Source organism: Python bivittatus, unplaced genomic scaffold, assembly GCF_059951505.1.
Source record: "Python bivittatus isolate LINGU-HERP-01145 unplaced genomic scaffold, Pbiv_v1 ctg000480_np1212, whole genome shotgun sequence".
NCBI classification, from domain to species: domain Eukaryota; kingdom Metazoa; phylum Chordata; class Lepidosauria; order Squamata; family Pythonidae; genus Python; species Python bivittatus.
Window position 1 is genome coordinate 83,891,353 of NW_028277075.1, and position 25,550 is coordinate 83,916,902.

Consider the following 25,550-nt stretch of genomic DNA (forward strand, 5'->3'; position numbering starts at 1 on the left):
TCCTATGGTTGAAAACTGGTAAAATGTGAATGCATCTGTAAAAGGGATGTTACAGAACTACAACTTGACGTAGGAACACTAAATATAGTCAGCAAAAACAAAAACAAAAAACACACATTTCTAAGACAGATATATCAAGGCACTTTCCTCCTAGAATTAGGCAGAAGAAAAAAACTTTTCACAGCAAGATATAGTATTTGGGATCTCTGTGGAGAGCATTATTATGGCAAACTTAGAGCTGATTTACAGCTCTGGTAATCCACCGAAAGGGGACATATATCCATCACTATGCAGAATTATTACTATCTACCTCTTGTTTTGTAATTTAGTACAGGTAGTCTCCGGGTTAACAACGCCCAGTTTAAGGACGACCCATAGTTAAGAACAGAGACTAACATAGCAAAATTCAAGTTAAGTACACAGTGATTCGAGTTAAATACATAATGGTTCAAATTCATTACACATACTACTTATATAGTATTATACAGTAATACTGTTCCAGCTTACATACAAATCTGGCTTAAAGACAGACCTTGGGAACAGAACTCGTTCTTGGGGACCACCTGTATTAAGAGGCTGTGTTTCCTGAAGTTCATGGAAACCATAAAAATTGTCCTCCAGGGCTATTCATTTCCTTAAGCAGGGCTTAAGTGAGGGCTCAGCCCTATCCAGATGAGTGTCTTTGAATGTTGGTATCAGTACAAAAGGTGTCACAGAAATGCAGGCCAAGAATATATATGTAGATCAGAGTACCGTAGGTCAAAGTATATCAATTGTGTTTCTAAGAGAATGAAGTGACTTAACTAAACTTAGTGTTGGCTTGTTCCCTATAGGAATTCTCTTATAATCCAGTCTAGCTTTAAATGACAAGGCCACAAACCAATATGCCTTTCCTCTGCTAAATGCTATTTCCCAAAAATGTATTAGTTTTCCTTTGAGACCAAAAGTATCATTCTAACCTTTCTCTCTCCTTTGCTACAGTGGTAACATTGTACACCGATGGGTATATGTCCCCTTTCGGTGGATTACCAGAGCTGTAAATCAGCTCTAGGTTTTCCATAATCATGTCCTCCACAGAGATCCCAAATACTGTATCTTGCTGTGGAAAGTTTTTTTTCCCACCCAATTCTAGGAGGAAAGTGCCTTGATATATCTGTCTAAGAAATGTCGGGGGTGGGGGGTGTTTTGCTGACTATATTTAGTGTTCACTGAATTACATGGATTTCTTTGCCTATCACTTGACCCTCCCTCACGTATAAGCTAAAGTTCCATTTTTTTCTCCCACATGTTTTTACTTAGCTAACATCAAGCTGCCAATCTGAGGGGAGAAGCCAGTCAGATGTACCTAAAAAATAATCAAACTATTTCTAAGAAAATTAGAAATAAATTGATGGTTTAGGAACTTAACTGTTCCATTCTTTGCACCTTAAATTGTTGATACAGTGCTTGGGAAACTGGAATAAAGAAATAAATTATTCTGCTGTAAATTTTGCATTTAAAGTTGGAGTTTGGAATACATTTCAGACAGAAGAAACTCCCCACACTAAAAGAGATTGTGACTCTGCCATAAAAGTGTCGGGTGATTCTAAGACAAGGCACCATTTACCCAGATTTGATGCCAATTGACCCATTCCAAAACTGCAGTATGTTTTCACATAAACTTAAAATTAATTATTCTGGTAAATCTTCTTGGCTCTGCAGAAACATCTGTCTTTAATAATATATCCAGCAATGGTTGGGTGATGGATTTATTAACTTATCTAATGCTATGCAACATAGAGCTTTAACCCTTATCTGTTTTTCATACAAGCACTACACATTCAGAGAGAATTCAAGAATTCAAAGCAAATAAAGATTTTAAATGTATGGTATATGTTCAAATAGAAATAAGTTCATGTCACTTGATTAATCATGGCTTCAATGAGGAAATTCTACTGATATTGAAGAAGAGGGCTTTCTGTATAAACATATGCATATTAAGGACTGAAGTATATTGAATTATCTTCCTTGAACCTCCTGAGTTTGCAGTTCATCATGCTTCATTCGCATATAACAGAAGAAGTACAGTAGCTATGGTTATATTTAAGATTGTACTCTAAGGACAAATTCACACACAGAAAAGCATTCTCAAGAAACAACAGCTTTCTCAAGGATTATTACATCTATTCTATCTGGTAAATGACAGCATTCAGGCCTTCTGTTTATAATCTGACCAGATGAAGAAGGAATCCAGATACATTTAAAATCCACAATTAACACTAATTTTTTATCTAACTCTGAAACCAGCAGAAGCTTTTCCAAGATCTCTCTAAAATACATGGGCTATGAATTTCTGAAAGAAAGTAATTGAGTGTTACGGCTCATAAACACATAGTTAAGAATAACAGGACACTGTCAGGCAGCAAGTCCAACATATAAAGTCAAATCACTGTTGTATTTCAAACACTACAAGCCTTTTAAATATCACTCCCAAACAATAAAATGATCCCACCAAAAAAGTACTGTACTACAACATGACCTAAAGTGTAGAAGATTCTTCATCATGCTTACAGTTTACTTTATAATCTCAAAATAACAACACCTTTATTCCAGAAGTCAGTAATTCATGATTATGAAGCAAATCTTTCAAAGTTAATGCCCCATCCTCATGGATAATGAATAGCCCTAATAAATTTTTGCCTAACTTGGTACCCCTGACAAAAATGTAATTTTAGTAGTTCTGGAGGCTACTATGCAGTAGTACAGTACAAGGCAGATTTAGTAGATTGTGATTTTCAGTTCTTAGGATTTCTGCCTCAAGAATTTGAGAAATTATCCATTTAGGATTAGCAAAATGCTAGATTTGTCTGGCAAAATAATCACTGTTGCCTTTCGATAGTGACTGAGTATAGTCAGAGTTCACTTGGCAGCCACCAGAAGGGGAATTCACAGACTTTTCTCTGAAATAGGAATGGAATTCAATAAAGTATACTAATCATGGAGTATAACATACATTATTTAACTATCAATTCCAGTTTTGAATCAAATTTCAGCAAGAACAGTGTTATACAGGTAGTCCGCAGTTTAAGAATGAGTTCTGTTCCCAAGGTCTGTCCTTAAGTCAAATTTCTATGAAAGTCAGAACAGTATTATTGTATAATACTGTATAAGTAGTATTGTGTAATGAACTTGAACCATTATGTATTTAAGTTGAATCACTGTGTACTTAACTTGAATTTTGCTACAATAGGGCCCATTTTTAACTATGGGTTGTCCATAAACCAGGTGTTCTTAACCCAGAAACTACCTGTATAAAATAAAACACCATAGGTGCAACATGTTTACCAGGAACAGACTATGCTAATGAATTCCAAAGAGTATACACAATGTTTGGTCTAGAAACTTAGATGGCTTATTAACTAATAATAAAAAGATTAAATCAAATTCATTAGAAACTACTCATGCATTTCAAATAATCAAATGCAAGTTTCAATTGCAACACAAAGCTAAACTATCACATTTTGAAATTCCACATCTGGTGACACTTAGGTTCTTATCCCATTTGCCAACAGTACTAATAAATAAGTTATTTTGGAATGATCCCAATAATCTATTATGCAAGGACAATAGGCTTCATATTTACAGCAAACCCCCCTCCATGATCCAAAACAGCAAGAAAAAAAAATCCAGCAATCAAGAATGCTTTTCAATTATCAGTTGACTCTGATAATTTAACTAGGAACCTGATCTTACACTTAGTTACTTGCAGAACTTTTCAGAAATAGAGCAGTGTATAAGTCCAATCAATCAATCAATCAAACTTCACTGGACCAAATATTTGTATCCTTACCAACAGTGTAATGCAGTGGCCAAGGTACTGGACTGGGACCAAGGAGTTGCAAGTTCAAGTTCCCACTTGACCACAAAACTCACTGAGTGTATTTAGGATTTAGGCCAAAGGTTGGTCAGTCAGTCAGTCAGTCAGTCAATCTGTCTGTCTCCCTCTCTCTCCAGCCTACCTTATAACATTGTTTTTGTGAGAATCAAATGAAGGGAGATCTTCCCCCTTCCTCAATATGCTTCCCCCTTCCTCAGTATGCTACTGAGCTCTCAAGATAAAAGATAGGATATAATGCAATAAATAAGTAATTTATTTTATCTTTAGGAATTCCATGTTATCCCAATGGTAAATAGGAGCAAGATGTTAGCATATTAATTTGTCATCCCATGACAAAAAGAAAAAAAAAACTTTCACGATACACAGATTTATTAACCAGATCAATTAAACAGAGCGTTTATCAGCCCTTTGAGGTAGTCCAGACAAGAAATCAAAACCACGAGTACTAGCGCTATCTTTATTTTAAGGTTACAGTAATAGAATCTTGCAAGTCTGAAAGCACTTCTCTCTCTCCTTGTTTTTACTTTCCAAGGAAATTGGGAGGGTCCCTTCCGAGATGCTTTCCACGCCCCCATTCCTTCTGTGGGCTGAAATGTCTCTTATCTGGCTGTTGCCCTGGCTGCAGCTCTTCCTCCTCCTGTGTCTCAGGGATATTCCCACAGACCATTATAACATCCATATTGGAGGAACCATGCTAGTGGTGAAAAAGTATTGTGAAATCCACAAAAAATGGAGAGATTACACTCTGCCATTACAGTTCTTTTTAATAACCACAATTCCACCCCCAATAAGTGTGATAAATTATATGTCCCTAGTTTCCTGACAACCGCCATTTTTCTCCAGATAGAATTATACAATCATGCAGCATCACCCTGAAGACCAATTAAGAAATAGTAGCAGCAATCACATCTCTTCCTGCACAGTTGAGGCACTCCCAGAGGACATGTCCCTCCCGCTGCCTTCAAGTGGTACAGTATAATAAGGTTGTGTAGCTGAACTTTAGTAAACACTGAAGCATAATTCAACAGGATGAATTTTTAAGAACTGTGGGTAACTTTAAAAGATAATGGAATATATAAAAAGATGTTCAACTGCTCTTAAAAATGAGCCTAACAAGTCTCCATAGCTAGGGATATTCTTCAGGTTTGGTACTACCATCAAGAAGCCTCTCACTTTTTCTTAATTGCCAGCTTTGTGAAACAGGACAGAAAGCAGTTTTCCAGTGGCAATCAAGGCAGTTTCAATTAATTTCATAAACATAACTTAATTATTCTGATGGAGACTGAGTACCAGAAAGACTCTATTAACATTAAGTCTTCCTCTTCTTATGGCACCACCGTATGGCTAATTTTATAGAAGAAAACAGTCCATATAGAGGGTGGGATACTTCCCATTGCTGCTGGGGAATGTGTTAAGCCCCTACTCTTTCACTAGGAGAACTTACCACTATCTGTTGTATGTTATGTGTATTCCAGAGCATATCAGATAACTGTGTGGCAATATAATCCAGTGCTCTCACCCTTCGATTTCAATCCTTCCCCACATGAAGTAATGAAGTCTTTAAATCATTAAACATGGTAAGAGTTGAGAGAAATGGCAGATGGATGTGGACAATTATTATTCTTGTAAAGCGCATCTGGGAGTACTAAACAGTTAAAATAATGAACCAGCACTATGGAAGCGATAGCTTTTCCACACAAAAAACAAAAAAACAAAAACTGCTAGCAAGGTTGAGTGAAGAAGCGCAACCTATTTCATATGCATGGTATTTCCACTAGAAAACTGTTCACGACTAATTTATAAAAGACAAGGTCCAGTAACAAAAAAGCAGGCAGCAGCTGCAAACCATACTGTTGACAATTATCTAGCTGTTTTTAATGTATTTTTGCAAAAATCCAGGAGGACTGTTGTGCAGAAGTCAATGCTACCATTTGTCATCACAACATATTAACTTGAATTCTTTCAGGATCTAATGTAACTTAGTACATACACTTTGAATTATTTCTGCTCAGATAAACTGGAGTTTTAGTGTTATTCTCCAAAAGTTCTTTTTCTTTTTTTAATGATAGAAAAATTACCACAAGTTTCAAATAAATTACAATTGACATTACAGGCACCATATTGGAATGAAGTGGGAGACAGTTCCAAGTAACACAACCTAGAAGGATCCTGGCACTGTGATGTCTGGCCCACTAAAAGGCACACCACACACTCCCCAAAACTTAAAAATCCTCAGAAATGCCTTTATGGTTTTCAAAAATGCATTGTGATGTGTCTGTGCTATTTTTTATAACATTTTTTATAACATGCTACTACTGATTCAATCATTGATATGATGGGTATGGTTTCCCTCTTTTAGTATTAGTTGGTGTGGTGACTAACATTCCTACCGGATCATTTTCAGTGTATAACATAAATTGCAGGTGAAGCTGTACATAGCTGCATAAGTAGGCGCCTGAGAGATACTAGAAAATAAAACAGTTGCTAACCATATGAATTCCACCTACAATCATACATGCATTTAACCCGCTGTAAAAGTTTGAGCTCCACATGCTAATGAGTATTCATTACATACACTGTTGTAATTCTGCAGGGATGCATATGTGTAGCAATTTTCAAAAATGGGGAAAAAACTATAATGTGGATGGTTGGATGCACTCGCAGAACAGAAATTGCAACATATGTGACATTTCAGTTATGGTCACTAAGCAATTAAAGATCAACACTTATAGCACCTCACTGCATTACAAAGACGTAAGTTGTTAATCAATATTTCTACACATTATAACTCTTTAATGGTTTTCCTTTTCTTAGTAAGATTCAACTCTGACTTCAAACACATTTTTTCCCATTTAAAATGAAGAGTTCTTTTGGTTTAATCTCAGAATTCTGTCAAATCATATATAACATGCCTTAAATCCTGTTGCAAAATGACTCGTGGAAAATATGGAGTGCCTCAGACTGAATGTGAAAGTTGTGGAAAGCAAATAAAACTGTCTTGATGTTTTGCCTCATGTGGCTGAGGTAGCATTCAGGCAAGCCCAATGACTTTGATTTGCAGTAAAAAAAAAAAAAAGTCACTTTTGCACACGCACTGCACATACTGCATACAGAAACTGTTTTCTATGAGCAGAGTGAATATGCACAGGCACTCCACTTTGCTTTCCCTCTCAGAAGCAGAAAGTCTGCTCTGCTTCATGCTTTTACCTCAAGGGGCTGCTGCAGGGGTAATATAGTATTAAAGACCAAGCTATCCTAGACCAAGCTAAATCCCAAAACACTAGGGAATTCCTGGAAGCTTGCCATTCAGACAAATCAGCCATCAATAGAGATAAACACGTTTACACATAAAGATAAACCATATTTTCTCACCATTCAAGACAGACATAAAAAACTAAGAAGGAAACAAAAAGACCAGAACACATCCTCTTCAGCAGCCACACTCAGATAAGCAGGGATTAACACCAGACAAACAATCAAGCAGAAAACAATACCCTAATCAAGGAGAAAACCACACCCCCACCAACACTGGCAGGGCAAGCTACTGTATATAAACAGGGAGCAAACCCCACACTCACTAGCACTGATAATGTTACCTAGTTGGGTAATGAAACTTGTGCAAGCAAACAACCAAGCTCAGAGCACCAAGGACTTCACAGTTCAACCCAATATTCTCTTCTATTGAAAAGTACTAAAGAACTTTTTTTTTTTTTTTGGTGCCTTTGAGTGAGTTTCTTGACTCCTGGCAACTACCTGAATGAGTCTCTGCAGTTTCCTTGGCAAGGCTTTTCAGAAGTGGTTTGCCGTTCCTCCTTCCTAGGGCTGAGAGAGAGTGACTGGCCCAGGGTCACCCAGCAGGCTTCACGCCTAAGGCAGAGCTAGAACTCACCACTTCCTGGTTTCTAGCCTAATGCCTTAAGCACTACACCAAACTGGCTCTGTAAAGAACTATCAGCCCTCAAACTTGTAGTTATATAGTATGGCACTAGGGGTGAGAGACAAGTCCCAATTCTAGAAACTTAACTATCCCTGCATATGGAAAGTAAATTTGTAACATCACTGTACACATTTCCTCAATCTAGATTCTTTACCATTCACACATTCACTGCCCCATTTCTCAGACTAGCCTCTTAAGTTTCTTGGGGAATGGGGAACACCGACATCCTAACAGTCCATCCCTCAACCTCAACATTATGTATAGGCTCCAAGTTTGCTACACTGTTTTTTCTTAAAGTTCCTTTTCTTCTTTCTACTGGTTCAGCCTTGCATCAGCATTGTGTACATTTACAAAATCTTTTCAACCATTTTTCTTTGGGTCTAAGAATATTTTTCTTCATAAACTATTTTAAGGAGCTTCCCAAGAATGTAGAAACAGCAACCTTAATTTCTGCTAACATATACTTCAGAAAACTTCAAAGAGGAAATCAGTTTCAATTTACAGTAAATTTGTCTCCTTTTGAAATAGACAATTTAAACATAATATCCTTATTGGAAGTTTGATGAACCAACATGCTACTTCTAACAAGTACATGTCCAGCTAAAAAACAGAAATAGCATTCTTACCACGCCAGAACTCAGTTTATACTTAGCTCTGCAAGGCTGAAATTATTACAACGTTATTCAAAAGGGAGAAAGATTTTAAATGGAAATGGTAGTTGAACACATCTGGAGGGCATGCTGAGACAGCGTACTAGAAATTTCCTTTTTTGACTGCAGCTTACCAGGGATACAGTTTGTGGTCTTTTTTAAAGTTGCCACTTGCAAAGTAATCATAGCTGTTTAGCAAGAATGAGTGCCGTGAGTGTTCTGGAGTTAGAAACATTAGGATTTACCGAGTCATTTATTTATAGCTACCCAGTATCAAAACTCTCAGGGCAACTCATAAAGTATAAAACAATGAGGAACTGTGCTCCTGAAAACTGTAAGTTCACTTGGACAATATTTTTGATAAACTCCCCAAAAGACAGTAGGCTGACTATTATGGATCTTCACCTAAACATTTAAAAAATCAAATCAGTAGCTATGTAAACCACACTTGCAGGGGGAGGAGAGGTTAAAAAAAAAAAATCACGATGGCAGTTGCATCCATGGAATGGAAGTCCTGCCCCAGGAAAAAAGGGGTGGAGTTTGGATCACACACTCACAACTGCTGTCTTGACTTTTTTGTCCCCCCTGCAGACACCACTGACTATAAGCAATTATGCACCCATGCCACAGAGAGATGATCTACAGCAAGCCTGCACAATATGTGGCCAGCCAAACAGGCCTGCCAGTGTTTTTCTTTGAAAAATAATCCACTGCCTACAAACGTCACCACCATGAGGAAGGATCTGTTGCCTCCAACTAGGTTTTTGCAGCCATTTTGACCTGAAAGACACATTGCTAGGCAGCTCCAATGCCTCCAAGCCTCACGGACACTGCCAGCTCCGACCCTGACACCATGCTGCTAGCCACCAAACAGCTGATCGTCATGCCAGCTGTTCTTTTGTGGCCCGCAATTATTTTTAAGCTATCAATCTGGGCCTTTCCCCTCTCGAGTTGTGTAGGCCTGCTATAGCCTACGTAAAAGCATAAAATCAGATGCGGTAGATACTTTGTTGATTATATAGCTTTTTTACCAGCCATTTTATATTTTTTGCTTTTGTTCTTAATTTAATTTGTGTAAGCTACCCAGAATCATGTTTGCAAGATTGGCCGCCTAGTAAATTGGTTTAAACAAATGATCAAACAATAGGGGAATGCACAAAACAGGAAAAATATTTTATTCTGGATGCAGAACGAAACTATACTATACCAGAGATTCTGCCAAATTGTTTCAGGCTAGCCATGCTTCAACTGAACGAAAACCCAGATTGTTTTACAGGTAGTCCTTGACTTAAGACAATTTGTTTAACGACCAGAGTTACAACGGTGCTGAAAAAAGTGACTTACGACCAGTCCTCACACTTATGACCACTGCAGCATCCTTGTGATCACATAATCAAAATTCAGGCACTTGGCAACAGGCATGTATTTACAATCGTTGCAGTGTCCTGGGGTCACGTAATCACCATTTGTGACCTTCCCAGGGGGCTTCCAACAAGCAAAGTCAATGGGGGAACCAGATTTGCTTAACGACCACATGATTGGCTTAACCACATGATTCGCTTAACAACTGTGGCAAAAAAAGGCCATAAAATCGGGTGCAACTCACTTAATGACCACATTGCTTAGTGATGGAAGTTCTGGTCCCAATTGTGGTCCTAAATCGAGGACTACCTGTAGGTTTCAAATGACACAAAATTCAAATTCAAACAAGACAAAGCTAGTGAACATTGCCCCCTCTTTCTCGTCCTTCCTTCAGCCCAGCCCAGCATGGCCCATGCCACTAGCCCTCATCACTACCATCTTTCTAACAGATTCCCTTCTATTAACCATTGCCAGGGTATCAGCTCATTGTAATCCCAACTTTTACATTTCTGTAATTCAGATACATACATTTACTTATTCTGCAGGAAGGAAGGCACACAATGAAAAGCACCCCAGTGTTAAATCTGGCATTGTGCTACTGTTTCTTAAACAGAAACAGTTCACAGATACCTTAATGCTACTCTTTACTGTTTTTGACAAATATGATGACATTTTAAAGATTTTGGCCCTTTTTTTAAAGAATAAATAAACCAACCACATTAACATTTTGGGGAAAAAACCAAACTGTATGTCAGTGAATGGAATTGAAGGGGGGGAAACCCACCATATATTCATTACCTTATCTCATACAGAGAGACCATTGGCAGTCTGTGAAAAAGTCAAAATATAACAGGCAGCCTCACCGTAAGGTACAATTCAGAGCAAGTTAAAGTTTCCCATTTCCTGGTAGACATGAAAAGAATGCCTGTGTGTAAAGCTGGCTTTGTTCGGTCTAGCATCAGATTTACAGAGAGTCAAGGCCATCACCCATGCCAGAAAGACTAACCCAGAAATAAATGAGGAAAATGGAGGCTTTCCAAGCAAAGTGCCTCAATGTAATGAATGATACCTTTTCATACTTCCATTCTAAATGATAAAAATTAAACTCCTGCTGATTTTTCCAAATACTTTCACTGGAGCAGAGTGATTTTTTCCTCAGATATCAGACTTATATTTATTTTGTTTTACACAGTGAGCATCAACAATGCAGAGAAGAATGCACCACATTGATCAGTTTTATGGGAAACCCTCTCCATATTGATCCTTCAAACGATCTCTGTCAAAACAAAGTAAAAGGGTTCAATAAAATTCTAGCTAGTTGGCAACCATACGTGCTTAATTTTGCTTAAATGAAATATTATAATATTAACCCAAGGAAACACAAATTAATTATGTTGCTTGCTCTTACGATGACTAATCACTGCTTTGTCACCTAGTCATTTGTGCTAATATTGGGAGATAATGAGGCACAGTTGAAAGCCTATTGTTTATTATGTGCTGACACCAAAACTAGTTCAGAATCAGAGAATTTTTCACAAATAATCCATCCTCCTTTTCCCATCAGCTAATATTTCACAACTTTTGTTGTCTTAGTTGCACAAACCATGCAATGTTTTGGAATGATGTATTAAGAGTCCAAAATGGATAATCCCTAGTATCCAAACAAAAAATAAATCAGCTGAGTATTATTATGTACCCATATGTTCCTGAGATTTCAGTACCAACAGATTCCACTGCCCTAAAAAAAACAAGAACTTCACATGTGGAAGAATTACTGTCAAAGGAGGCCTGCTGATTGCTTCTTTTTCATAACAGAGTTAAAGTATTTTAATGTGGAAGAATCGAGAAGGAAGCACTATTTTTTTAAATACATGGAAATTATGTAATATGAAAAGGGTCAAATAATCAATCTCAGCAGGGGCTGGACCTATGAAATCCAAAAAATACCAGACCACTTGATTCAACTGCCCTTGATATATTTCTTGAACATTTTTGCAAATTTTGACTGATACTTGTCGGTGGTCTCTTTGATTACTAGGCCTGCCCACTCTACCCAAATACTAAAGATAGTCAGCAATTAATGCTTTCTGCTGGTATTTGCTGCACCCAGAAGTTACAGGAGTTTGTAGAAAGGACAAAAGAAGGAAAATTTTGTTTTTTCCTTCTCCATAGCTAGGTGCCATTTCCAGGGAAATTTCAGAAGAATAAAAGCCTCTAGCAAACTCCTCTCTTGATATTTAATTTTAACCACAGTGTTAATTTTCTAGAGATAGAAAGGATTCACCTACAGGCCAATTGTGGGCATATTCAGACTTAATAGTATCTCTAGAAACTTGTATTTCTAGAGGTGCCCTTTACACCCACCAATTTTGCAAACAATTTCTCTTATGCAAGAGGATATATAGAGAAAGGCTACATCCTACTCCATACATGTACCTTCAATTAATTTTTGTGAATTCAAAGCATTTTTCTTTACTGACACCATGCTTCATTTTGTATTTTAACACTCTCACAGCTGTTTTTTATGACAGTAGCCTAGAAAGACACACTATACATCTTTGTATTAGTTTGAAACAAAAACAAATGTGCTCAGAAAGATGTGGACTTTTTTCCCAAGTGTAATTAAATACTTTCTCTATTTCACTTGCTATGAATTTATGATGTGACTTTCTACAGCTCCATCTTTCTTTTCTTATCCAAAGTGCTTTGCAAGCTTTTTATACATATAGGAAAGAATAAAGCATCTCTGACTGAAGTATTCTTAGTAGATACTTTTAAAAATGAAAATACAAGATCTTCACAATATTGTCCTTACTTCCTGTCTTGGAATCTCAAAGTGTTTGTTCTTTCTGATTAGATAAATTCCAGTGGGGACAGTTCTTTAAAAAAAAAAATTTTCTCTAGCCATTTTTTTTTAAAGTTTTAATTCAAGTATAGTTTAATATTTATACTGTATGATAAAAGGCAAATATCTGCCTGTGTCAAAAATTTATCTTAACATTCATTTATGGCTTCTAGATAACTGAGAAAAAAACTAGAACTAGACAGAAAAAAGTCTCCCTCATCAGTTTTTTGTTATTTTTGTTTGTAAAAAGAAAGAGAAGGAAGGAAGAATATTCATAGAAAGTTTACAAACTGAAGACATACAATTTTGAGAATGGAGCAAAGATAGTTTTACATTCAGCAAAAGGTGGGAATTGCATATTGGGGGCTTCCAGGGTGAGTCATGGCTGACTGAAGACATCTATGCAAACAAGTGGAAATGACAGCCACTGTGAAGAAAGAGACCGGTCCTTTAAAGCCCTCCGGAGGAGAGAGTGGGAGATCGCCTACCAGCACTCTGAATGGCAGCTCCTCACAAGGAGACCGTAAAACAGCGCTCTCCCGTGGATTTGAGCACCAGGAGCCAAGGTAGACGACATCTTTGCTCTCAGCAACAGTGGAGCCTTTCATAAGGACACTAAGCCAACCAAACTCACTTTCTAATCTCATTTTGAAATGTTCAATTTAACCACTGTATGGATATTAGAGACCTTCAAAATGGCAAGTTTAATTTGACACCTGGCAAGTTTTACTTTCTTCTTTGGATTTAAGGAATTTTAAATAGTGTCTTAAGAATTTAAAATAATATGCAATTGGCAAAATAAAAAAAAATTTTTTTTTTTGATTTAAGAAAGTTTTAAATAGACTGGGAAACCAGAGAGATTTGGAATATTATTTACTTTTGCTGTAAGATTTGAAAAACAAGTATATAATTAAATAATATACTTGTGGGAAAAGACTGAAATGGAACTAAACCTGTATTAGGAATTGAGGCTTGATGAAGGTTGCAAATGGACAGTAGAGGGAACTAAAGGACCAGGCAGAAAAGAGTTAAAATGGCTAAGCTGGCTATAACTTTTTCTTATCTTAAAGAATTTTTTGAAAACTGGACTGAGATATTAATAACTAATACCTCAGAAAGGATACAGATTTTTTTTCTGGTAATTTTATTAAGAATTATATTAAACATTAACAATTTATCACTGTCTCTTAAAATACAAGCAAATATTCATTCTATACCTCAGGCCATTTTCTATAAACTCATCTCTAAATCTTCAGCTCTCTTTATTAATCAGCAACAGTTAAGTAAAAATTAACAGAAATATCTAACAACTTAAGTATATATTCCCCCCTTCCATTTAATCCAAATCCCCTTAATTGGTGTCTTTAGTAATCAAAATCTAATCCCAATTAAACATTAAACATTACAAAAAATTAAAGACTATTAAACATTGCCAGAAATAGTAACCCCTTATTTACATATCAAAAAATAATAATGTAGATATTGCAAACTAATCCATTACACCCAATTAAACATTTCCAAAAAGAACTATCCAGTCAAGATAACCATTAAGCATCACCAGAGATAGCAACTCATTATTTAACCATAATCAAATAAACCAATTTTGTATTTTTTTTCTTCTTTCTCCCAGCAATCCTTAAATCCCATAAATAAAGTTCTAACTTCTGCTTTCTTACACTATCCTTGTCTTTTCTCTCAGAGGTCTTGTCATCTTTATCCAAGTCCATTTGTAATTTCCATGTAGTAACTCTAGTAGATCTCTTATATTCCAATATAAGAGGTTAATCCACATCACTCTTTTGATACATTATTTATATGTCTTTTTTAATTTTTAAATGATCATCCAATTCCATTTGTAAATCCAATATTTCCATCTCTTTCTTATAGGGTATAATTTTTATGTCCACCTTAAAGTCCATTTCAGTTATCTTTAAAGGGACTTGTTTCTCTTCAGTAACAACTTTTGGTTCCAGTATAGAGTCAAGCACTTCTTGAGCCAACTTATAAAATGTTTCCTTTAAAGTAGCCATCTGGTGCCCTCTAGTAATCAACCTACAAGATCCTGTTATCATCTTGGAATGTAAGTAAGAGAAATGTTCCCATGCAAGAGGATCTTTCTAATTAACTTCAATGTCTTTTTTAAATCAATTTCATCCGAGCTCTTAGCATTTAAAAACTTTCCAAAAACAACATTATGATCACCCTTTTGCTGTGTATTGCAAAAAGCAGGGATCTTACAAAGCTAGAAACATGTAATTTTCTTTCTTTTTAAATGGATTGAAGAGAGACTCACCCAGCTAATGCTAAACTTGCAGTTCTGAAGGTTTTTCAATCTTAAAGAAACAAAACAAAAAACAAAAACCTCCAAAGCGATTAAAAAGATGAGGTTTGGTCAAACCTTGAGTCCTTAAAAGGCTGCATGAATAGCTCAGAGCATGATGGATGTCCAGCTGATCATAAGCAGCTCCAAAAACATCGGTTTCTGCTGTCTACTCACAAAAACAGCTGTCTGGAGTATATATGGGTAATCTCAAGATCTCTTTTTGATCCAGAAAGAATTTCAGCACTCTGGATCCCGCAGCCAGCTACTTTTTTGACTGTAATGCCCCCCACAATCTGTGGAGTGGAAAAAATGTGGGCCGTTAGTTCTCCATTCCTCACCAGAAGTAAGAAAGGATACAGATTTTGATGGATAAATTTTTAACGGGTGATGAGAAAAACTTTTAAAAACTTCTACTGACAGGCATAGAAGACAACAAAATTGAGATTACCAAAATGGTAATCAAGAAATCAAGAACACGATCTGGACATGGGGCAGCTGCAACAAGAAATCCTGGACAATGTCTCTTTATGAGATTTACAAAGTAGAAGAGTGATAAAAGATCAAATCCTGTGATGCCATTGGAATGATTTAAAGGTCAAGATTGTGAACAGCAAAAAGAAGGAATATAAAGTTGAACTATTTAATCAGGGATAAACCATTTGTTTGATATTTCTGGTTAACTCCTAATAGACTTTTTGCTGAACCAGGACTGAAAAAATGACGATTTCTGGATTGCATATAGATAAAAGTTAGGCTATGCAGAGAAGAGGTTTTATTATTTATCTAATATTTAAAAGAGGGTGAAAAGTTATTATATTGGCTTATGCTCAGCGTGATGAAGGTTGGAAGCCACTTCTTTATTATTGTCTTTGTTGCCTTTTTCTTTTCTTTTCTTTTCTCTTCTACTTTTTTCTTTTTTTCTGCACCTTGTGAACTTTTCTTTCTTTTTTTTTCTAGTTTAGTTTGTATTAGTTTTTACTTCGTTTATTAAAAAAATTCAATAAAATTATTTTTTATAAAAGGAATTGGATATTGGGCTTTTCCTCACTGCTGTGTTAACATACATATCTTCAGTCCTCAAATTGGCAGAAAAACATATTGGCATAGACTGTACTGCCTTGAAGGTCGAGCCCTATTCTGCCTTGGTAATAAGGCCAACTCATTGACTATGCAAAAGCCTTTGATTGTGTGGATCACAACAAACTGTGGCAAATTCTTAAAGAGATGGGAGTACCAGACCACCTTACCTGTCTCCTGAGAAATCTGTATGCGGGCCAAGAAGCAACAGTTAGAACCGGTCATGGAACAACCAATTGGTTCAAAATAGGGAAAGGTGTACGACAAGGCTGTATACTGTCACCCTGCTTATTTAACCTATATGCAGAGTACATCATGAGAAATGCCAGGCTGGAAGAATCACAAGCCGGAATTAAGATTGCAGGGAGAATCATCAACAACCTCAGATATGCAGACAATACCACCCTAATGACAGAAAGTGAAGAAGAACTAAAGAGCCTCTTGATGAGGGTGAAAGAGGAGAGTGCAAAAGCTGGCTTGAAACTCAACATTAAAAAAACTAAGATCATGGCATCTGGACCCATCAATTCCTGGCAAATAGAAGGGGTAGAAATGGAAGCAGTAACAGACTTCATTTATTTGGGCTCCAAGATCACTGCAGACGGAGACTGCAGCCATGAAATTAAAAGACGCTTGGTCCTTGGGAGGAAAGCTATGGCAAGCCTAGATAGCATATTAAAAAGCAGAGACGTCACCTTGCCGACAAAGATCCACATAGTCAAAGCTATGGTTTTTCCAGTAGTAATGTATGGCTGTGAGAGCTGGACCATAAAGAAGGCTGAGTGCCGAAGAATTGATGCCTTTGAACTGTGGTGCTGGAGAAGACTCTTGAGAGTCCCCTGGACTGCTAGGAGGTCAAACCAGTCAATCTTAAAGGAAATCAACCCTGATTGCTCATTGGAAGGATCGATAATGAAGCTCAGGCTTAGATACTTTGGTCACCTAATGCGAAGAGAGATCTCTTTGGAGAAGACCCTGATGCTGGGAAAGATTGAAGGCAAAAGGAGAAGAGTACAGCAGAGGATGAGATGGTTAGATAGCATCACTGAAGCAATGAGCATGAAACTGAGCAAACTCAGGGAGGCAGTGAAGGACAGGAAGGCCTGGCGCAATATGGTTCATGGGGTCACGAAGAGTCGGACACGACTTAACGACTAAACAAAATAAGACCAACAAGTAGAGATTTCTTCCAGTTAAGCCAAGAGATGTTATGAAAACCGATTTGTAGATTCCCTTAGCGTCATTTCCCCTCCCACCTATCCTCAACTATCCACTGCATTCCTCAAAATATGGTAAGACATTGTCAGGCTCAGCCCAAGAACAACGATGAAACAGTTCAGTTCAGTACAGTTCCTTTATTTGCTTACACCCTCTAGACAGGAATCCTGCCAGACTAACTCTACACTACAGCAACTAGTGGATATGGCCCGTGATACTCTAGGGAGGGGCTAATCTAAACCTCTTCTTCTCATGGTCTTGCTGCGGACTGAGAAAGTGCTTGCCTTGTCCCACTTCCTGGAATGCACTACTTCCCTCCCGACAGCCTTGATCTCCCATACCAGTCTCCTCCTCGCAGATACTTTCCATTACAGACATGGTTGGATCTGGTCTCAGGAAAGTGCTCTCTATGGCCATTTTGGCTCTGATCAAAGGATCAGAGAATTTAATGGGCTATATCATCATATAAAGGACTATTCAAGGAAGCATATAAGAATAGACTGGCCCAGGGATGAGAAGACAGTGATAGATGAAGACCCACCACAGAACTGAGGACATTTTGGAACAGGCATTCCTCAAAGGCAGAATGGTTGTGAAGGCATCGGCTTTGGGCCCAATGTTCATGAGATAAGGAGAGCTTCTAGATGGAGAGTGAGATCTTAGCAGAGGTCTATCATGAATGTCTTTCTCTGAAACTGTGTCTTCAGAAGAACTCAAAGGAGAGTGAACGGCCTGAATTGGCAAATCAAGAACTTTGCAAGATAAAGATGGAGGGACTGGCAGAGTGAAGGATCCACAGATATGGGGCCAATATTGGGTAGAGGTATGAAGGACCTGTATTCTTTTTATTTTTGCCCTAATCAAAGCTAAGTGGGTCAGCTCTTTTAGTAGTTTCCTCCTGTTTAATGAGCGATTTTCCTGATACCAATAACAAAACTGCAGAGCCCTGGGAACCACGAGCAAGAGAAGGGGATTGTGGAGAGCCACAGAGATGACCTTGGAGACACTATGTGGCGACAATTACAAAAACATGTTTTAAATCCAGGAAACAAAGAAAGCTTTAGAAAGAAATTCAGACTGATTCCGCCTTAACTTCCTGGGTTACAAGAGAGAAACAAAAATGCAGTCAGGATTTCAAGATTCTGCTATTATAAGACTACATCAATAAAGTAGAATTCCAGCATTCTTGTGGTGTCTGTTTCCTGACTGGGTCTACCTCAAAGGGCTGACTGGGATCCTGAATGGCATCTTTTGAGATATGAGGAAAAACTTTGGATGAAGTTAAAAGAGCCACTCCAAGAAATTATTCTCAAAGCATGACACACAAGTGAGAGAACCAAGTACGTCTTGTTAACAGCTGATAGTGCTTAGAAGAATCCAGAGACGATCCCAAGATTTTGTTTATCCAAAAGGTGAAATTTGCTACCACAATGCTAACAGTTTTGAAATGAGGCCTTCAGAGTCACATGGCTGAGGCCAAAAGAATTGAGTAGCTTGTGCCCTACAATCCCTCATGCATAAATGAACAAAAGAAAAATAGATAACCTAAAATGAAATTAAATAAAACAGAAACTACACCTCCCAAAAAGGACAGAATCAGGACAGAATAAAAATGAAATTTACATTAACTGAATTAATAATGATTAATTCACTTTAAGAGAGTTAGTTTGATGTAATGGTTAAGACACCAGGCCCGAAACCTACAGTCAGGTCCAGAAATATTGGGACATCGACACAATTCTAACATCTTTGGCTCTATACACCACCACAATGGATTTGGGATGAAACAAACACAATGTGCTTTAACTGCAGACTGTCAGCTTTAATTTGAGGGTATGTACATCCAACTCAGGTGAACGGTGTAGGAATTACAACAGTTTGCATATGTGCCTCCCACTTGTTAAGGGACCAAAAGTAATGGGACAGAATAATAATCATACATCAAACTTTCCCTTTTTAATACTTGGTTGCAAATCCGTTGCAGTCAATCACAGCCTGAAGTCTGGAACGCATAGACATCGCCAGACGCTGGGTTTCATCCCTGGTGATGCTCTGCCAGGCCTCTACTGCAACTGTCTTCAGTTCCTGCTTGTTCTTGGGGCATTTTCCCTTCAGTTTTGTCTTCAGCAAGTGAAATGCATGCTCAATGGGATTCAGGTCAGGTGATTGACTTGGCCATTGCATAACATTCCACTTCTGTCCCTTCAAAAACTCTTTGGTTGCTTTTGCAGTATGCTTTGGGTCATTGTCCATCTGTACTGTGAAGCGCTGTCCAATGAGTTCTGTAGCATTTGGCTGAATGTGAGCAGATAATATTGCCCGAAACACTGCAGAATTCATCCTGCTACTTTTGTCAGCAGTCACATCATCAATAAATACAAGAGAACCAGTTCCATTAGCAGCCATACATGCCCACGCCATGACACTACCACCACCATGCTTCACTGATGAGGTAGTATGCTTAGGATCATGACCCGTTCCTTTCCTTCTCCATACTCTTCTCTTCCCATCACTCTAGTACAAGTTGATCTTGGTCTCATCTGTCCATAGGATGTTGTTCCAGAACTGTGAAGGCTTTTTTAGATGTCGTTTGGCAAACTCTAATCTGGCCTTCCTGTTTTTGAGGCTCACCAATGGTTTACATCTTGTGGTGAACCCTCTGTATTCACTCTGGTGAAGTCTTCTTTTGATTGTTGACTTTGACACACATACACCTACCTCCTGGAGAGTGTTCTTGATCTGGCCAACTGTTGTGAAGGGTGTTTTCTTCACCAGGGAAAGGATTCTTCGGTCATCCACCACAGTTGTTGTCTGTTGTCTCCCGGGTCTTTTGGTGTTGCTGAGCTCACTGGTGCGTTCCTTCTTTTTGAGAATGTTCCAAACAGTTGTTTTGGCCACGCCTAATGTTCTTGCTATCTCTCTGATGGGTTTGTTTTGTTTCTTCAGCCTAATGATGGCTTGCTTCACTGATAGTGACAGCTCTTTGGATCTCATCTTGAGAGTTGACAGCAACAGATTCCACATGCAAATAGCACACTTGAAATGAACTCTGGGCCTTTTATCTGCACATTGTAATTGGGGTACTGAGGGAATACCACACACCTGGCCATGGAACAGCTGAGAAGCCAATTGTCCCATTACTTTTGGTCCCTTAACAAGTGGGAGGCACATATGCAAACTGTTGTAATTCCTACACCGTTCACCTGAGTTGGATGTACATACCCTCAAATTAAAGCTGACAGTCTGCAGTTAACGCACATTGTGTTTGTTTCATTCCAAATCCATTGTGGTGGTGTATAGAGCCAAAGATGTTAGGATTGTGTCGATGTCCCAATATTTCTGGACCTGACTGTAAGTCCCACCTTAAGCACAAAGCCAGCTGGGTGATTTTGGGCCAGTCCCTCTCTCTTGGCCCTAGGAAGAAGCAAGGGCAAACCACTTCCGAAATCTTGCCAAGAAAAGTACAGAGACTATTTCAGGCAGTTGCCAGGAGTCAACACTAACTCAAAGGCACAAAACAACAACAACAGCATCCCATTAAGTGCCTGTAAAACTACATACTATTCTCTCTTCCTCTCTCTTGCACACACACACAGATGACTCTCATACATAGAAACACAAACAGATAGATACACACTTCCCCTGCTCTCTTCAGACTACCAGAGAGCAGATTGTAATATAGTATAGTATAGCTCTGGTTACCTGTCCTTCAAACTTTGCTGTGCCTCCAATTGGCACTTGGATATTCCGTGGAGGTCGAATAAACGCTGGTGCTTCTGTTGAAGCTGGAGATCTTAGAGAAGATTGGTTCAAAGTCAAGGTGGCTTTGGAGATCTGAGTAGATACCAGTTTTACATCCCCCATGTTAAGAGCTTCAGAAACATAAAAAAAAAAAAAAGAGGATGCAAATATCAGCATAACAGTTTATAATAGTTCTGTTAGAAGTACAATCCAATCACTTAAACCTAAAAACTATTATAGATTTAATTAAAAGTAAGCCTTGCTGAATCCGATGGGACTTTCTTCTAAGAAAGACATGCATGTGCATAAGAAATTTACAAATAAAATTCCATTTATTTAAGTGGGAACTGAAATCACTAAATTTTATGACTAGATAATGCTCAATAGTAAGATAGTGAACTTGCAAGACAGTAGCATAATTACTCAGAGCCTTCTTTAATTCTGGTTATTTCTGGTAATGTTTGTTTTTTAAGTGGGACTGAATTTTGATTATTTGAAGAAAGGAAATGGGGGGATTTGTTTAAATGGAAAGGAGGGGTTCAGTTTGGGTGTAATGGATATAATATGTAATATTTGTGTTGTTATTTCTGATAACCTTACTGGTCTTTTGCTGTTTAATAGGGAGAGATGAGGTACTAGAGATGGGTTTGTAGAAACTGGGGTGAAGTATGGATTGAAGAGATGTTTGGTTGTATTTTAAGAGATAGTGATAAATTGTTAATGTTGATTATACTTGCTGAGGATGAAGAGGGAGGTTTCTTTTTCTATTTTTCTCTATTTCCCTTTTTTCCTTCTTTTTAATTTTCCTGCACGTTTTTTCTTAATTTTAAATCTTTTTTTAAATTCATTTTTCTATTTTGCAGTTGTATAAGTTTTATTTGTATAATATAATTCTTAATAAAATTATTGGAAAAAATACTGTAAGTGAATGAACAAAAATCTAGATTTCAAAATAGTTATTCAGAATATTTTCTGTATATATTGACTTCATAAAATATGACGGCCAAGATACATGCATCAAATGTAGGAGAACTCCACTTCAAGAAGTCCAGACACAGCAAAGCAAGAAAACTAGTGACGTCCTTCCATGAAATGTGTGGTGAAAACTAGAGCCCAGGAAAATCAAATGGTGAGTAGCCCAGAGGGTGGGTTTCCCTTCTCAGGTGAGCTTTTGCAGTATGAATGAAAGTCCAACTTAACTAGAGTTCTCAAATGAATTCTATATTGTAGTTACTGTTCACAAAAATAGGCACATGTAAGCAATGGTTAAGGGTGATAAAAGATACGGACATGAATACCAAAAATGGGTTAAGCAAAGCAGCCTAAAATCTTGCAAACTTATTCCTGTTGTTTTATGTTACTGACCCTAAGCTGTAATTGTTTTGCAGCACTGTGCCCATATCAGAACAGTGCTAACTTGATAACTGGCTACAGCTAGGTCCCGATTAGTGTGGATAATGAATCCCACGAAATGGTCACATTATTCAAATTCACATTATTCAAAGTGACATTTCTATGGAAAACATGGTAATTGGTTCCAGCCTGATGGAAATAGGCAATAAAATTTTTAAACATAAATGTTTATATGTATATTAATGAAATATTAATATTGATTGTAATCCTCAATCCATACAGTTAAAAGATGCTCTGTTTCTATCATTGTAACATTTCTATTCCTTGTAAATATTTGCAGACCACAAAAAGCTGATGCAACTTTACCTTTTTCTTTTATTTCCCCTGCGTGTTTCATAATACTGCGTACCATAGATTCAGGCATTCCAACATCTCGTCCTATTTTAGCATTGTTATGACCATATTCATGTTGTTCAGATTTTTGCTCTAATGTAATAACAAGCCTCTTCTTTTTTGATCTTGTACTGTTTTCCTCTGATGGAAACTTCCTTTTCTCCATTTTGCACACACGACTGGCAATGTCTAAAACCACAACCACAACTACACATGCAGCCCTACATTAATTGAAGTTTGGGTTACATTAAACACGACCTGGTATCAATTTACAATTTGCACTAAACTGAACATTGCATTATTTGAACTTGCATTAATCGTGACCTAGATGTATATGGCAATTGATAATCTCACACTGATTAAGAGTAAATGCCCAGCAACTCTTTAAACTTTTGAGAAAATGCTTCATTCACTGTAACATAAGAAGGAAAATCAGTGAACTTTTGATGAGATTAGATATGCTACAATTAACAGGTAGTTTAAGGTTCATCATCAGCAACTGGACTATTTCCCTGTCTTCTCTCAGCTGACACTGTAGTCATCAATACAAAAGTAAATAATTAACTGAGCATTCCTATCATGACTAACAGATAATTCTAGGCAATTTTCAGTTGATAAGAGAAGGACAAAAACATTAATTATAAGGAGTAAAGTGTTGTTTAGTAGGGATATATGTCTTTATTCAAGAAATTAAGTTCCTTTTTAATTCTCTGATAAAATAAACCTGGATTAAGCTAATTGGTTCAAATGATGGGACTATCTCCAAGAAACTGGGAAATCCATGTTCATTTTATTAAATAGAGAGTGGCTTCCATTTCATATGAGTCCCTACATATGAAACATATTCCAGCCTGCCAAATCATGGAAACAGAAGCCCGGCATTTTGTGCGATCAGTGTTACCTTCTGCATCTACCTGAATCCACATACAGTTACACCGCTACAAGTCTTCAGGCTTTTCTCCATGCTACTGGCATGTAGGAGCATTAAGATTCTGTAACCACAAGTATTTCATGCTAAGCTATTACAGAGGAGATATTCAGGGGGAGGACAAGCATGGAATGTTAAAAATGGAATAGAGCATCTGGCTTAGAGCCTATAGGCAAGGATGAAAAAGGCACCAGGATTCCATTTCAAGTTCTCCATGACACCACAGCATTCTATGTAAGAGATCGCTTCCTTCCACCCATCTTACTATGATTTTAAAAAAAAAAACTACGTGTATGCTTGAATAGGAGACCTCTGTCATTAATGAACCTGTATCGCAGTAACAAAAGCACAATGCCTCAAGACTCTCAATGGACAAAATATCTTAAAAGCAGAAATACCTCAAAGCAATAATTCATTGCTTTTTGAAGGATGGAAAATATAAATACTCATAGTCTTAAAAGTAAGGGGGTGAAAGTGAGATGCTGTAGGAAAGATGGCACATTTAGCTTCCCTGCAGTTCTGCCAACCCTAACAAGTCTATTACACTATTTACCACCCCAACTCACAATAGCCACAAACGTTGCAAGTAAAATCAGTCAGAAATGAAACAAGAAGTAATTAAGGATTACTAATGGACTCAAGTCACTTATTCCAAAGTAGGTTTTATTTCATTACTTCATAAGAGGCGCATGGCGTAGTGCTTGACAACCATGTCCCTTAGCAATGGAGTTGCCAGTCCCAATTACCATAGTTAAGCAAGGACTACCCGTAGTCCTCTTTCCTTTTATTCATTGACAATAACTTGCATTTATAGCAGAAGATCAAAACAAGTATAAATTGCTACATATTTCACCCCAAATATATATATATTTACACCTTTCTTGATTAAAAAATTGGGAGACTGTGATCATTTTGTTTCCAAAAGCTACCTAGGGTGTTGTATTTACTTTATCCTGTTGAAGTTGACATTTTTAAAAAAGCAGATTATATTTGCTTTCATCCAACTATTTGGATTACACATCTTCAGGCAAAGAATAATATAACTATGATCACAGTGCAGAACATGGTATCTTAATCATACATTTAAATAAAAAAAAAAAAGGCCAGATAAACCACATGTGGCACTTATCGTACTGATTTCTCTTACAGGTAATCCCTGGTTACAACAGCAATTGGGACTGGAATTTCTGTCACTAAGCAATGCAGTTGTACAGTGCAACATCACATGACCACATTGCTTAGCAACAGCAATTCCAGCAGCATTAAGCAAGAACTGTGCAGGTCACTGAGTGAGGACCTCACATGATCACAACTTTCAACTTCCTGCCAGCTTCCCCATTGACTTTGGTTGTGGGAAGCCAGCAGGGAATGTTGGAAATTGTGATCACATGACCGCAAGGACACCGAGGTGGCTGGAACTAAGAGGATCCATTGTAAGCATCACTCATTCAGCGCCATCGTAAATTTGAATGGTCACTGAACAAATATATCAGCAAAAGCCTGCTTCCATGTACATTGTTACTGCTTCCTTGCTGTAATTTCACCAAGCATGTAAAGAACATTAACATTCTTTACGCATCAATCCAGCATCAGAAAAGGCTCCTGATTTTCCATGCTGGGTTGCTCACATATAAGGAAAAAGGTTTACTAACCTCCTGTTGAAGGATGAATGTGACACATAACTTATACCTTGAATACTTGATAAAATAAAAATGGAACAAATAAACAAATGATATACTGAGAGCTATATTTATGAAGCAATGATAAATTTTCTATCATCATGTATGAAGCAATCATAATCAATCCAATGAACTCATTCACTCAACAGTTCTAAGAGATGGGCAAT

The 25,550-nt window shown here is 37.4% G+C and overlaps 1 protein-coding gene across 2 annotated transcripts in view; it reads right to left on the reverse strand.

Annotated features, from left to right (window-relative positions):
- MYLK (myosin light chain kinase) overlaps positions 1-25,550 on the reverse strand; it is a 204,925-nt gene that overhangs the window by 138,592 nt on the left and 40,783 nt on the right. For both annotated transcript variants that reach the window (XM_025170519.2, XM_025170489.2), the window contains exon 2: positions 20,992-21,161. In XM_025170519.2, coding sequence (XP_025026287.1) covers positions 20,992-21,153 — 162 coding nt within the window. In that variant the 5' untranslated portion in view covers positions 21,154-21,161. The remainder of the gene's footprint in view (positions 1-20,991; positions 21,162-25,550) is intronic.